General features: G+C 34.8%; 1 protein-coding gene across 1 annotated transcript; it reads right to left on the bottom strand.

Moving 5' to 3' along the window:
- Positions 1–2,856: 2,856 nt before the first annotated feature.
- Positions 2,857–14,654, bottom strand: KLRF1 (killer cell lectin like receptor F1). The gene is made up of 6 exons (XM_007093302.3): positions 14,443–14,654; positions 8,058–8,156; positions 7,035–7,190; positions 4,645–4,784; positions 3,916–4,028; positions 2,857–3,406 (listed from the first exon to the last, which is right to left on the bottom strand). Exons 1-6 carry the CDS (start codon positions 14,525–14,527, stop codon positions 3,298–3,300), a joined length of 702 nt encoding a protein of 233 aa, XP_007093364.1. The 5' UTR covers positions 14,528–14,654; the 3' UTR covers positions 2,857–3,297.
- Between the last annotated feature and the right edge of the window lie 1,192 nt (positions 14,655–15,846).

Genomic DNA, 15,846 nt, shown 5'->3' with positions numbered 1-15,846 from the left:
CTCAAAAATAAATAAATAAAAACAAAAAACTTTGTGTTAGAGTCTCTGCGTCTCGCCTTTGATTGGGTCAGCGGGCTTATTGCGCGCAGGGCTTTGCAGAGCTGGGGTGAAGGAGGGGTCCTACACCATGTGCGTCTGCTAAACAGCTGTACCCAGATGGAAACTAAACCTTTTCAGGTCTTCGTGATAGGCGATAGTTTTAAAACTTAGAGGTAGGTGCCCCCTGAAGTCAGCCTCCTACCTTCCCATAGAATCTAAGAAATAGAGGTGCTACTTTTCTTTTTTTGTTTTTGTTGTATTTTATTTTATTTTCTATTTTATTGATTGATTGATTGATTGACTGACTTACTTACTTATTTGATTCTCTAGTTAGTTAACATTCAGTGTAGTCTTGGCTTCAGGAGTAGAACCTGATGGGGTTTTGGAATGGTGGGGGGGAATCCAGAACCAACTGCCAAGAAAGAATTCTTGAGACATTTCTGGCACACACACACACACACACACACACACATAAAAGATGATTTTATTAAAGCACAGAACCCATGGTCAGGGAGAGCTGCCCCTGGACCATGAGGAGAGACTGGTTATATACTATGGGGCTGGGGGAGGTAAAGTCCAGGGGAAGTTTCCAGGGAGATTTTCATATGTTAAAGAAGACTCCCAGGATCCTTAGAGGCCTAGTTATTGTCAAGCTAAGGTTGTTTTCCTCTCCAGCAAAGCATTCACATTAAGACAGTAGGGAGTTCCTGGAGAAATGTTTTACTCTGCCAGCCTCAAGTTATCATCAGTGGGCTGCAGGCTATAAGGAAATTTAATTTTATCTGCCATTGCCTTCTGCCTTTGTTTTCCAGAACCTAGTGATTCATCACTTACATAGGATACTCCGTGCTCATCCCCACAAGTACCCTCCTTAATACCCATCACCCATTTAACCCACCCCCCACCCCACCCCATCAACCCTCAGTGTGTTCTCTGTATTTGTATCTTACGGTTTTCCTCCCTCTCTGTGTTTACCTTATGTTTCCTTCCCTTCCCTTATGTTCATCTGTCAACTTTCTCAAATTCCACATATGAGTGAAATCATATATCTGTCCTTCTCTGACTGGCTTATTTCGCTCAGCATAATTACCTCCGGTCCCACCCACATTGTTGCAAATGTCAAGATTTCTTTCTTGATGATTACACTTCAGAGGAATGACTCTCCCTTCCCTAAGAAAGGCATTTCTGGGTGGTGAAACCTTAAAAAGCTTTTTTAAAGATTTACATTTCAAAAGAGCCGAGAAATATTTCCAACTACAAGTTTTTTTTGAAGTAAATGGTCTAAAAATGGGGTGGTCAGGGGCTCATAGATAGGAAGAGCCAAACTTGACTCAAAGTCAAGTTTGGTGAAGCTGAAGGGAATGTTAAGGCCATCTTTGTCACTCTCCACAAAATATTAACTAATTACAAAGGGAGAAGAGTCACTTTACATGAAGTCCAGTAGACATCACATTAACTGGGTGCACAAAGTGAATAGCATCAACAAGGGAACAAATAACTCTGAAAGGATGCAGTGAGAACTTCTCACTGTTTCTGCCAACGAGTCAGAATTTGAATCTACCACGAGGAATAATCAGACAAATTCAAATTAAATAACATTTTGCAGACTAGCTAGAGGGGCGCCTGGGTGGCTCAGTCGGTTAAGCCTTCGACTTTGGCTCAGGTCATGATCTCACAGTTCGTGGGTCGAGCCCCGCGCCAAAGCTCTGTGCTGACAGCTCCGAGCCTGGAGCCTGCTTCGGATTCTGTGTCTCTCTCTCTCTCTCTGCCCCTCCCCCACTTGCGCTCTGTCTCTCTCTGTCTCTAAAAAATAAATAAACATTAAAAAATTTTTTAAAAAGAGAAGAACCTGCTATAGTATCCAGAAACATCAAGGTTGTGAATAATAAGGATGTCCAAAGAACTCTTCTAGATGGAAGGAGACTAAAGAGACGTAAAAACTATATGCAGAAAATGATTCTGAGCTAGATATTTTACTCTAAAGGGCATTTTTTTTAAAACAATTGGCAAACCTTAAAGCGAGTCCAAGAATTAGATGGTAGTGCTGGGTCAATGTTAGAGGTGTGTGACTTTTGATCATTTAATTTGTGATTAAGTAGGAAATTTTTTTTGTGTAGAAAATATATACAAAAGTATCCAATGTACTTGAAATTCACCTGGGTGGTTCAGTCAGCTGGGGGTGGGACTTTGGCTCAGGCCACTATCTCACTGTTCGTGGGTTTGAGCCCCGCGTCGGGTTCTGTGCTGACAGCTCCGAGCCTGGAGCCTGCTTCGGATTCTGTGTCTCCTTCTCACTCTTTGCCCCTCCCCTGCTCACACTGTCTCTCTGTCTCTCTCAAAAATAAATAAAACATTAAAAAATTCTTTTTAATATAATAAAATGTATCAGTCCGGCAAGTAATTCTCGAGAGGTTCACGAAACAGGAAAGTGTTTTTGCTCTGTACCTGTAATCTTATCAGTTTGTAATTTAGATTAAAATTGTATAAAATCTAAAGCAAAAAAAAACATATTTAATGTTTTAGTCAGAATTTCCACTTTTAAGGTTTATATCAAAGAAAAAGAAATGAAAGGGCTACCATTTAAAAAAAATATTCACAGGCATCTGAGTGGCTCAGTCATTTAAGCCTCTGACTCTTGATTTCTGTTCAGGTCATGATCTCAGGGTTTTGAGTTCAAGCCCTGCATTGGGCTCTGCACTGACAGTGTGGAGCCTGCTTGGAATTCTCTTTCCCCTCTCTCTCTCTGCCCCCCGCCCTCTCAAAATAAATAAATAAACTTTAAAATAAAATAAAAAGATATTCAGAATGTTTATTGCAACATAGCTTACAGTAGCAAAAACCTGAGAATGAAGTTAATGCCCAACAACGCAGTAAAACATATATAAATCCATACTACAATGCAACTCAGAATGATATGAAATTAACACAGAATATTGTTACACATAAACAAGCAAAATACAGAAAAGCAGATAAATTTGGTCACATTTGTTATAACATGAAAAATGAATAAAAGTCCTGAGTATAAATCCATGGACTCACATTGGATTATATTATCACATAAAAAATAGGAAGGGCATATTTTGCATTATTTACATGGGTTACTCTGAGATTAGGACCAATGTAGATGATAGAGAGAAAATGGAGAAGACCTTTTGTTGTCTTCAGTTTTAAATTCTCACTCCTTAAGGTTAATATTAGAACCTAATAGGCAAAAGCTTTCATCATTGATTAGTTCACTACTAATTTTTTTTTTTAATTCTAATATTGGCAAATCCATTTGAAAACACTGCTGCAAGTTTCAGAGTAAATTTTGTTTTCTTTGGTAGCAGCACAGCTATTTTCTTTAGCTGGTCCTTTTATGACAAATCTGTAGAAGAAATGATAAATACATTGTTAATCATCGCTGCTAACAACATCCATTTACGTTTTCGGCTAATTCCCTCCCTTAATCAAAACGTAACTCAGATTTCAGGGCATTTTCAAATCCTTTGATTCAGTAAAAGTTACAGTATGTCTGTTACTTAATATTGCTGTCTGTGATTTTGCAGAAAGTTCCCAGAGAGTCTGTTTAGAAGTGACTGAACTGAGAGTACATTTGTGCCCACATCCTTGGTCTAGTCTTCTTTCCATTGTTGCATATGGTGTAGTTTTTAAACAATAAATGCGCAACCATTATTCTTTTCTAGTCTTTTTGCTTTGAAAACAAAACCAAAGTATCCATCATTACTCCAGGGAACATTAACCTGATTTTCATCCTTTCAAATGTTTTAGTACCGAGAACTATTTCAGAGTTGATTTTGGTGGACCGAGAGGTGCTTTATGAAGATAAGTTCTACGATAGACAGTAAATCAGATAGTCTTTTTGAAAAGACTCACGTCTTTGAATCTAACGGAGAACCATCCACCCAGGTCCATGCCCTTTCCAGGGATGTAAAGTTGAGCCCAATCCACACGTAGTTTGATTGTTTTAGGTTTTTCTGTATAAAAGCCTAAAAAGTGAGGAATGAGTGAGTGAACAGAATATTTTAATAGTTTTCAGACATATTAAAACAATTTAGGATTTTATTGGACAATTAGTATCCTGCATGAGCATTCTGATAGTAATCAATTCATAACTTATTTACACACATTGCACGTTTATTGTAAACATACATATACGCATACGCTACCTGTACATCGAATACAAGTATTCAGTCCAGGGCTAGCATGAGTCAAGTAAGGCACTGGTCTTAAGCACAAAATCTAGGAAAGTGCCAAGAACTCAGTAATCAAGGTACATGATAACTGACTGGAAGGGTGGGAAGAAATAGGACGTAAGTCATTTTTTTAAGTTATTTATTTACTTTTTTATTTATTTAGAGAGGAACAGATACAGCATGAGTGGGGTAGAGGCAGAGAGAGAGGGAGACAGAGAATCCCACACAGGCTCCGCACTAACAGTGCAGAGCTGGGCGTGGGCCTGGAGCCCACAAAACCGTGAAGTTATGACCTAAGCTAAAACCAAGAGTCCGATGTTTAAAAGACTGAGTCACCCCGGCGCCCTGAGGTAGGCTATTTTTAACTCCACAGAAACTAACGCCATAACCCTGGCCCTAAACCACTAACCATTTCGATTTGGTCCTGAATGATTGGCAGATGAGATTTTCTTCCCAAACAATACCTATAACTGTCACTCCAACTTTTCATCTCATTAGAGAACCAATAACACTTTTTATGATATTTGAGCCATTCTGATGGGCACAATCCTGTGGTGATACGAAGGAAACAAAGAAAATTAAATTACATATGTATCTCTGGACACCGAATACTTACGTGTTGTATGAGTAAGAGTGGAGCTGTATGATAAAATCACTCACAACAAGGGGTTCAGATTTACAAGGTTTTCAAAACACAAATGATAATTCTTGGGAATTAAGAAATCAATTTAGTAAGATGAAGCAAAACTTAGACAAAGGGGAATGTTTTTCATGCCCAGATCTAATGTAATTGCTAAAATAACATGAACCATTTAAGCTGTATATTGTGTTAATGCTACTTGAGAGATTAAATATTATTTATACCATTTTCTTATAATTTAACCAAATAAAGCTTGAAGACTTCTCTGCTTCCTTTATGTGCATAAATCCTTAATGATTCCCTTTTGATATTAACTAATATTGAGAATTTAGTTTTTTCAACCTCTATATAATTACAAGTTTATATTCCTCGATTTTCTTAAATTAAAATTAAACTGAGGTCTTAAATTGTAAATACCTAAGACTTTGGCATAATAATGAACGAAAGTAAATTGTATGTGTAAATATGACGGCAGGTCAGCATATCTATTCAAGCTTATGGCCATTAAAATCTCCTTTTTTTATTGAAGTAAAATTCATGTAACATAAAAGCCACCATTTTAACCACTTTAACGTGCATGAGTTTTTAGCATGTCCACAATGTGCAAATACAGCTACTATCTAATTCCAAAATATTTTCATCACCGTGAAAAGAAACCCCATAAATATTAAGCAGCTAGGATTCATTCTTTCCATCCCCATTAAGTTTTGACATTGGAAAATGTGAATCTGCCAAATGTATTCTTCTTTTTCAAGATTGTTTTTAGTATTCAGGATTTTTTGCAACTTTATATGAATTTCAGGATCACTTTGTCCATTTCCTCAAAAAAAAAAAAGGGCATTGGAATTTTGATAGACCACTTTGGTATTGCCATCTTAAACAAATTTTAGATATATACAAAGAGCGGAATATTAGTCATAAAAGGAAATAAAATGCTGATACATGATGTCACACGAATGAACCTTGAAAACATTATGCTAAGTGAAAGAAGCAAGACACAAAAAGTCAAATATTGTATGATTCCATATATGAAAATGCAGAATAGGTAAATCCACAGAGACAGAAGGCAGATTAGTGGTTGCTAAAGGCCTGGGTGAAGGAGTGGGGGATTTTTTTATTGGGAGTAGGAATTTCTCTTCTGGGTGATGAGAATGTTTGGGAACTAGATAGATTAGCCGTTGCACATTCAAATGTCCTCATGCCATTGAATTGCATTATTTTAAATGGTTAACTTCATGTTTGTATTTCTTCAATTAAAAAAAAAGTAATAGGAAATTAATATCTCAGAATTGGATATACAGCATTTAGACTGACTTTAATAAAAGTTTAAAGGTGTCTATATGATTCCATGTTTACCTATCAAAGCTTTCTTAACATCTAATCAGAGTGTAAAATATGTGTTAAAATTACAGTATCTTAATTACTTTGAGACTTATACATATAAAACAGATACATAATCCAAAAGCAAAGAGTACCAATAAGTAAACCATAATATATATGACATTTTCATATGTGATCAAGAGAATAACACAAACTAATGGAGTAGAGAAAACCCTTTGGCAAGTAATTATAAAATAAATTAATCAACACATTTTTCACATAAACCATAAAGTAAATGTTGAAGGCTCAAAAAGGTAAGTGTTCTAAAGTTAAACTGAAAACAATTGGAAGCAGAAGGGACAGTTTTCCAAAATTTTGCATGATTGCAAGTTCTAAGCATAAAATCGTAATGGATAATTTGTTATGTATAATAACTTTTATTCATTTTGTATTTCAAAACAGAATAAATAAGAGACAAAAATAGTTATTTGCAGCTTATTTATACACTGCCTTATAATCGCAGTTAACTTTCCATATTTATACACTGCCTTATAATCGCAGTTAACTTTCCATATTTATACACTGCCTTATAATCGCAGTTAACTTTCCATATTTCAATTTGATTTTAAGTTCCTGAAGGGAACAGACTATTTGTTTTGTTCTTTTTTTACAGCTTTCCTCCCACTGGAAAAAGAATAATCAATATATATATGTACATATACATATATACATATATATGTATGTATATGCATATGTATGCATACCTGTTAAATAGGATTTTTCAAATTTTGAAAGCCAAAACAATTAAACTCAATATAAGCCAAAGCCTTGAGAGATACCTGTATGGTCCGTAGCTTTTGAGCCACAGTGGCTTGTATCCTTATTACTTAAATTTCCTCTTGTGCCATTATTCATTTTTGGGTTTCCAATGTCATCGTGTTGGGTGAGATTTGAATTATTTCCTTTTTGGCATTTTTGCAATACTCCCTGAGAAACTTAAAAACAGGATTATTTTAACATAGAGGAAATATCTTTTCTGCGCAATGTTTGAGAGACAAATTCTTTGGAAAGATTCTGATGATTGGAACAAGAAACATCTGAAGGGGTAACTGGGAAGTTTCTTATTTTCATGTTCATTTAATGAAAAATAACTTCAAGGACGACACGATTGAATCGTTTTTAGAATACATATTTGCTGCGGATCTATTCTGTGCCAGGCATTGTCCTAAGAACTGGTGATACAGTAGGAAATAAAGCAAAATTCCTCCTCTAGAGAGCCTACATCCTCTTTCCATGCTTTCTTAATGCCTTACTGAAACCTATGATACTGTGTTTAGCCTATTCTACCATAATTATTTATTTAAAATCTATTTCTTTCATTAGAGATTCTTGACCCTGATTATTCCTTTTTTTGGGGGGGGTGGTGAAAATTTGTGGTAATGTTTGGGGTATAGTAGCTGTTCAGTAAATATTTGTTGGACAAAAAAATAAACTAAATGTAATCTTAGTAAGAAAAATAATGGAATTCTCTTTATTCACAGTTTTCTAAGAAATCCAAAACACGGTTTCCAAATACATCCCTCTCTCTCTCTCTCTCTCTCTCTCACACACACACACACACACACACACACACGTTTTCTTCCTATTAGAATGTATGCCACTTGAGAACAAGATACTCACCTGATTTGACTACAGATTAAATACATTACGATGGAGAATGCTATATGGCTTTATACACAGTAGCTTCTAATTAAGCCTTTGTTAACATGACAGAAAATGAATAAGTGAATGAATGAATATGAAAAGAGTAGTAAGAAGAACGTAAACATTTCCATACTTGTATTTAAAATCTTTCAACTTACCCAGTAAACACAGGGAAATCAAAGTCAAAACCAGAATACCATTTATGGTTCCAGATATTCCCAGTAAGATTTTAGACCAAGGCAACATCACAGAAGAATCTGAGGGATTAATCAAATGAATTAGCTTAGAAAAGTAATTTCTAAGAAGTGAAAGCAACTATAAGACGAGGATTGCAAATAATATTGGTTTTGAATTTCAAATGATATCAGGCAATCAAAAGTTTAAAACCTAAATAAACAGAAAAATAAATATGTATTTTATTCGGTAATAGTAACACTACATGGTTAGAGCTATGATGCATGTTATATCAGATCTTAAGAAATTGCTAATATTTGACATAACTGACCAGAGGGATAAAGAATTTTATGTATACACCTAATAATTCCCCAAGCACACATGCATACACACGCTCATTTGTGCACTTACAAATACACATATCTATATTCACACAAATAGATACTTTGAATTAATAAATTTGCTTTAATGTAATAATATTCACAAGTCATTCAGCCCATCTCATTTACTAAGAAAACAATACAAATCAAAGCTAAATACGACTCCTGGTACCAGCTATTTTAATCTAAAAAAAAAAAATCCTAAAATCTTCTCTAACTCATGTAATAATGATGCTTCAGCTTCTCTTTAGACGGTAAATTCTTTAAGAGTGACGACTATTTTCTTTTTCATATGTATGAAAATACTCATTTTATTTTCCATATACTGCTAGGTTCAAGATAAGATGTGCATTCAGTGATGGCTGTTATCAACAAACTGGTGTCATAATACAGAAAGTAAATAGTCTCATCCAGCGCCTCAATTATATACGTTGTCATTTTTCTCAACCTCATTAAAAAGGACTTAGGTTGGTGAACATTAGCTTGTGGAATTATATGAGCAATTATTTTATGTTGAATAAATGAACATCTATATTTGCACAACATTTTATGTCATCAAAGATAATTTTTGCAAATGTATCACAATAATTGATAAGAAGCCACTCCCTATAACTATGATCATCCTTATTGTTCAGTCAATAAATTGAATTATAAATGCTGAAATTCATATTCCAAATACCCTTTAAATCTGTGGGAGTAAAAAACCACATTTGAAGATGCTGAACCTGGTCGAGAAAGAGCATCATAAACCATATAAAACAGTATGTCAGAAAAATAGTACATAGCTTTTATCTTATCATAGTATTCACAAGACAGTAAAATAAGATATGTTATATTCATTCAATTAATGGATTCCCTGTATTTCCCAGATTATTTTTTAATATTTTGATATGTTAAAAGTTATCATCAAAAAATTCAAAGTATTCAACACATGTAATAAAATGTCATTTATTCATTTAAAAAAAATCAAACACATGATTATCAGAAAACATTAGGAGAAAGGGTGCAGAAGCCTTTTCAAACTGAGGCTCAATTATTTCTCTTAAGCATCATGAAAAGAGTTCCACGGTATGAATTTGAGCCCTATTAAGGTTTACGATTTTGGAGGAAATAACATTTTCACTATCTTGTGTTTTCTCCTGTAAAGAAATTGTAGAGAATTCTCCTGCACAGAATTTAACATACAAGACTTTAACATCAGAAAATAAAAATAAAAATAAAAATAACTTTAAAAATCCACAATCACTCCTAAGTGTCCATACAAAAATCTTAAATATATTATTGTAGCCCAAACATAAAATGACCATGGCAGATTTATACTAGGAATCCAATGCTGTTCAATAGTAAGATTTTCATTTTGTCTTATTAATAGAGCTAGAAAGAAATGTATGATCATCTCAATAGTTGTAAAAAAATGCAACTGATAAAACCCAACAACTTTATGCTAGAAAATAAAGCAGGAATTGATGGATACTTGTTCAATATGCACACCAGTAACAGGTGTTTTTTGTTTGTTTGTTTGTTTTCTAATGAAGTTAATTGAGAAACACTGGAAGTTTCCCACAGAAGTTTGGAAAAAATTAATTAACTCTCATATAAAAGTTAAAGGAGAAAAAAGTCTTTAAAGTAACTATAGATAACAATAATTTGTTATTGAATACACACTACAAAAGGCAAATTCTGACATCGAAAACGTAAAAAGCAAGCATTAAAAAGGAAGAGTTTTTGTATGCGATTGAAGTTGTTATCAGTGTAAAATAGACTGTTATATCTATAAGATGTTTTACAGAAGTGGATGGTAACCACAAAGCAAAGCCTACACATTATTAAATACATGCACTAAAAACAGAGGGAATCAAAGCATACCGCTATGAAAAACCAACTCACAGAGGAAGGCAGCAAGAAAAAGAGAAAAGAATAAAGGAATTACAAAACAGCTAAATAGCAGGTAATAAGATGACATTAGTAAGTCTTATCATATCAAGAATTATTCTTAGCATAACAGTCTCCAGTTCCATCCACGTTGCTACAAAAGGCCATATTTCATTCTTTCTCATGTGGCGTGGAAACCAATTTGACAATAAATTTCATATTAAAAAAATAATAAAATAAAAATAAAATAAATAAATAGCGTCTCAAAAATAAAAAAAAAATTAAAAAAGAATTATTCTAATTATAAATGGATTAACTCCTCCAATCAAAAGACATGGAGTGGCTGGATAGATTAAAAAAAAACAAAACAGGATACAACTGCATGCTATGTACAAAAGACTCACTTCTTCCTTAAGGATGCACATAGGCTCAAAAAGAACGGATAGAAAAAGATATTCTATGCAAATGGAGACTAAAAGAAAGCAGAGGTAGCTACAAGATAGACATTAAGTCAAAAACTACCAAGAGACAAAGAAGGTCATCATCATATAATGATAAAGGAGTTAATTTATCAAGAGGATATAATAATCAGAAATATATATGTACCCAACAACAAAGTGGATAAATACATTAAGCAAGTATTAACAGATGTGAAAGGGAGAAATAGACAACAATGCAATAATAATAGAGGGCTTCAATACCTCATAGTCAACAATGGATAGACCATCCAAACAAAAAATCACTATAAGAACGTGGAACTTGAATTATTACTTTAGACCAAATGCACTTAACAGACATACCCAGAACATTCCATCCAATAACAGAAGAATACACATTCTTCTCAAATGCACACAGAACGTTCTCCAGGATAGATCATATGATAGTTTATGAAACAAGTCATGGCAAATTTAAGAAGATTGAAATCATATGAAGGATTTTTTTTTCCAGTGACAATGGTATGAAGCTAGAAATCAAGACAGCAGGATAACTGGAAAATTTACAAATATGTCAAATTAAGTAACACGCTCTTGAACAAATAATGAGTCAAAGAAGAAATCAAAAGGGAAATTTTTAAAAATCTTTAAAAAACAAACATGAAAATACAGCACAACAAAACTTACGACAAATAAACATGAAAATACAGCACAACAAAACTTACGGGACACAGCAAAAGCTCTTCTAAGAGAGATGTTTATAACCATAAATACCTACATTGAGTTAAAAAGAAAGATCTGGGGTGGCTGGTTGGCTCAGTAGGTTGAGCATTTGACTTCGTCCTGACTTTGGCTCAGGTCATAATCTCGCAGCTCATGGGTTCGAGCCCCACATCAGGCTCTGTGCTTACAGCTCAGAGCCTGGAACCTGCTTCGGATTCTGTCTCTCCCTCTTTCTCTGACCCTACCCCGCTTACACTCTGTCCCTCTCTCTCTCTCTTTCAAAAATAAACAGTAAAAAAAAATTTTTTTAAAGGAAGATCTCAAACCACCTAAATTGAAGACACAAGGAACGAGAGAAAAAAAAAATTAGAGGGAGAAAACATTTGCAAATCTATATCTTATCTGATAAAGGGCCAACATTTAAAATATATAAGGAACTCATACAACTTATGCAAATCAATTGCAAAAAAAAAAAATCTTATTTTTAAAGAGGCAGAGGATCTGAATAGACTGTTTTCCAAAGAAGGCATACCAATGGCCGAGTACCTGAAAAGTCTTTCAACATCACTAATCATCGGGTAAATGCAAACAATTCCATAATGAGATACCACTTCATGTCTGTTAGAATGGCTATCAAAAAGAGATAACAGGTGTTGGTGAGGGTGTGGAGAACTTTGAACCCTTGCACACTGTTGGTGAGAATATAAAATGATGCAGTCACTATTGGAAACAGGATGACAGTCCTTCAAAACAAGAAAAATAGAGCTACCATACCTTTCAGCGATCTCACTTCTGGGTATACCAAAAGAATTGAAATTAGTATTTTATTTTATTTTATTTGTTTATTTGTATATTTTTGAGAGAGAGAGAGAGAGAGAGAGAGAGAGCAAGGAAGGGGCAGAGAGAGAGGGAGAGAGAATCCCAAGCAAGCTTTGCACTGTCAGCACAGAATCCAATGTGGGGCCCGAAACTCACAAACCATGAGATCATGACCTGAGCCGAAATCAAGAGTCAGACGCTTAACCGACTGAGCCACCCAGGTGCCCCATTGAAGTCAGTATTTTAAAAAGATATTTGCCACTATTAGATTCATCATGGCATAAAATGGTACCATCATGTGGAGCAATATTTGGGGGAAAACGAGCAAAATTACATGAGCATTTGCATTGGTATCCAGCAATCTCTCTTCTAGGAATACATCCCAGTGACATGTTGGCAAAACATCAAAAGACATATGTGCAAGGCATTGCAGTGCTATTTATAATAGGAATACAATAGAAAAGCAATGCAAACATCTTACATGGCCAATAATGGAACTAGTGGAACAAACTATGGCACATCCACTTAATAGAGAAATGTTAGGCTGTATGTAGGATTGAAATGTGTGGGAGGAGAGAGCAGGGTGAAAGCAAAAGATGGAATCTGGATTTTGGGGAGTTGGAGATCTCTGGAAGTACCTTGTTATCTAGGTTTGACTTTGAAAATATATAAATGTTTTAAATAATTATAAAATAATTATAATTATATTGTATAACAGGCATTATATATATTATTACAATTGCACAGTGTGTATACTTATACATAATCATAAAATGAACTAAGTCAAGGTGAAAAAAAAGTGATCCCTAAAAATAAAATGGAAGATGAAGTAAAGGGCCCTAACTGGATATTAAGTTAGTGGCTTAACCATGAAGAGGAATTATTTCAAGAATTTTTTTTTAACATGTATTCATTTTTGAGAGGCAGAGACAGAGTGCAAGCAGAGGGTGGGGCAGAGAGAGAGGGAGACACAAGATCTGAAGCAGGCTCCAGGCTCTGAGCTATCCGCACAGAGCCCGACGCGGGGCTCAAACTCAGGGGCCGAGCAGTGAGATCATGACCTGAGCCGAAGTCGGAAGCTTAACTGAGTGAGCCACCCAGGTGCCCCCAAGCAATTTTAAAACATAATGGGACTGTGCATGGAATATACACTAAGGGCAAGAAAAGAAAAACCTGCAAAAACATCTCAATCTATATTAAGTAACTATATTATTAGTAACTCTATTTCTACACTGATTCTGAAACTTTAGATAGTGGCAAAAATGTAATGTCTTATTTTCATTACCACCAAGATACGAGGAAAAAAATACACAAATATATAATCACAAAGTTAAGTAAAAGCCCTGTGTATCATGACAGGACTTAAACTGTCAATTAGACTCAAATGTATGTCACACCCCAAGCTTTACTAAATGTTAGAAAACTTTACTATTAGCGAACGATGCATTTATTGGTAAAGGATGAATATTAGCAGATGCCACTTAAATAGCTAGGAGTTGCACATTCATTATTTGCAACCACCTGAGCTCCTTTTCTGCACCAAAACCCATTTTGGTTTCAGAGTGATATCTACAAACTGTGAAAAAAAATTTTGCACAGAAGAGCCATTACATTTTGTGGTCTTTCAAGTCAGTATCTCTATTTTCCAAACTGAAATTTTTCCACCTGGTGAAAAATACACTCTAAAGTTTTTGACAAGCTGAATTAAAAGCTAGTACTAATGATGCCATTTTTATGAGTGAGAAGGAGGTGGATGATTGGAGCTAAACATCCATCTCAATTTTACTAATTTTGTGTATTTTTTTTCCTGAGAATGTCCTTAGGAAATTATATGACACAAAATTTTTCTTAATAACAAGTAAGGGTGTATTTTGTCCTGAGAATGTCCTTAGGAAACTATATGACACAAAATTTTACTTTAAAAACAATTGTTGCCCTCACCTTGATAAATGAGAGCGAGAGACAGAAAGACAAGATGGGGACAGACAGAGAGAGGAAAGCACCAAAAAATAAAATAGTCCAAGAACAGTAAAGACTGGAATGTTGGAAATTACCGTCCGTATTCATATTCAGATTAACCCACATTGAATTCTTATTCATATTAACCCATACCAATTGGGGGAAAAAAAGGAATACCATACCTTTAAATTTAAGTTGGGATGTTTCGATAGAACTCCTTTTTTTCCATTGTAAATTCAAGGTCATGTATCTTTCTTCATCTTGCATCTTCAATGTGGGTGAATATATGTGTGTATATGTGTACGTTTTGTTTTCCTAAGTATGATATATAATAAGAAAATAATAAATCTGCTGCTATTCAGAGCTAGTCCTCAAATTGTTCACTCAGGGTACAGACAAGGGTACACAGTTTCATCTATCGGTGAAAACCTCAAAGGAAATGTTTTCTTTTTTTTTTTTTAAGTTTATTTCTCATGACCTACATAACACATAATTTCTAAACTGTCCACCACATATTGAATTTAATATCATTTATGGTTCTTTGAAAAATGTTTCCTGATAATCCCATAAAGTCAGGGAAATGGAAATTGTACCCCTTTCAGAGTCGAGTTAAATGATACATAGGTGCCTTTCGGTTTAGTTACAATACATCAATTTTCAATTACACTTCCTGATATAGTGATATTTGATTTAACATAATAGCTTGCAATTACCTAACAGTTAAATTTCCTGACCCTAAAACAAGATTGATTATAAATCATGCTAATAATTTAATAATATAATTTGAAGAAAAAAATACTGGCAACTTTTGACATTCTAAAGACATCTTAAATACCAAAAAAAAAAAATGTGGGGAGAATTTAGGAAAGAAACCATATTTTTCAATGGCCTTTTCTGGTATTTGAACAGAATATACAATATTCATGAGGCAGGACAGAGATTTCAGACTTTTTTTTTCTCTTAGCTTCAGTGAGGTCTAATTTACATACCATAACATGGTATGTAATTACATGATTGTATGACTTTTAGAAAATAAATAGATGTGTGCAACCATCACCCAAATGCACTTTTGGAACTTTCTTATCCCTCTAAAAAGTCCCCTCAAGCCCAATCTAAAAAGAGTAATACAGTTGTGGAAACATTCATTTTGTAAGTTGAGATGAAGTTTAAAATTTTGGTGCATAACTCCTAAATCTTTGGCAATTGTAGCAAGTCGAGAACAGAAACCTAGAACTTTCCACAGGAAGGCTTCACTGGTGAGGCAGAAGATAGAGGAAGGTGAGTTGGGTAGAGCAGGCACCCCTGGCTGGAGTACAGTCAGTCCTAGTCTCCGAGAGGAGGCCCAGGGCCATGAACCCTGACTCCTATCTCATTCCTCTGCCTTCCTGCCCCCAAATCAATTAGCTAAAGGCAAGTGGAAGCCACGGGGCAAAGTTGTCTGCACAGGTCACTCTCCCGGGGCAAAGAAGGAGATGCAGAAGGTGGGTGGTGGAGAGGGGTGAGCTAATGCTACCTGTACAATTGTCCTTTTGAATTTACTAGTGACTCAATGATAATTTTACTTGATATTTTCACAGTTACCGTAG

This window comes from Panthera tigris, chromosome B4, assembly GCF_018350195.1.
Source record: "Panthera tigris isolate Pti1 chromosome B4, P.tigris_Pti1_mat1.1, whole genome shotgun sequence".
Classification (NCBI taxonomy): Eukaryota; Metazoa; Chordata; class Mammalia; order Carnivora; family Felidae; genus Panthera; species Panthera tigris.
The sequence above is the reverse complement of the archived record's forward strand: the minus strand, read 5'-3'. Positions and strand labels throughout refer to the sequence as shown.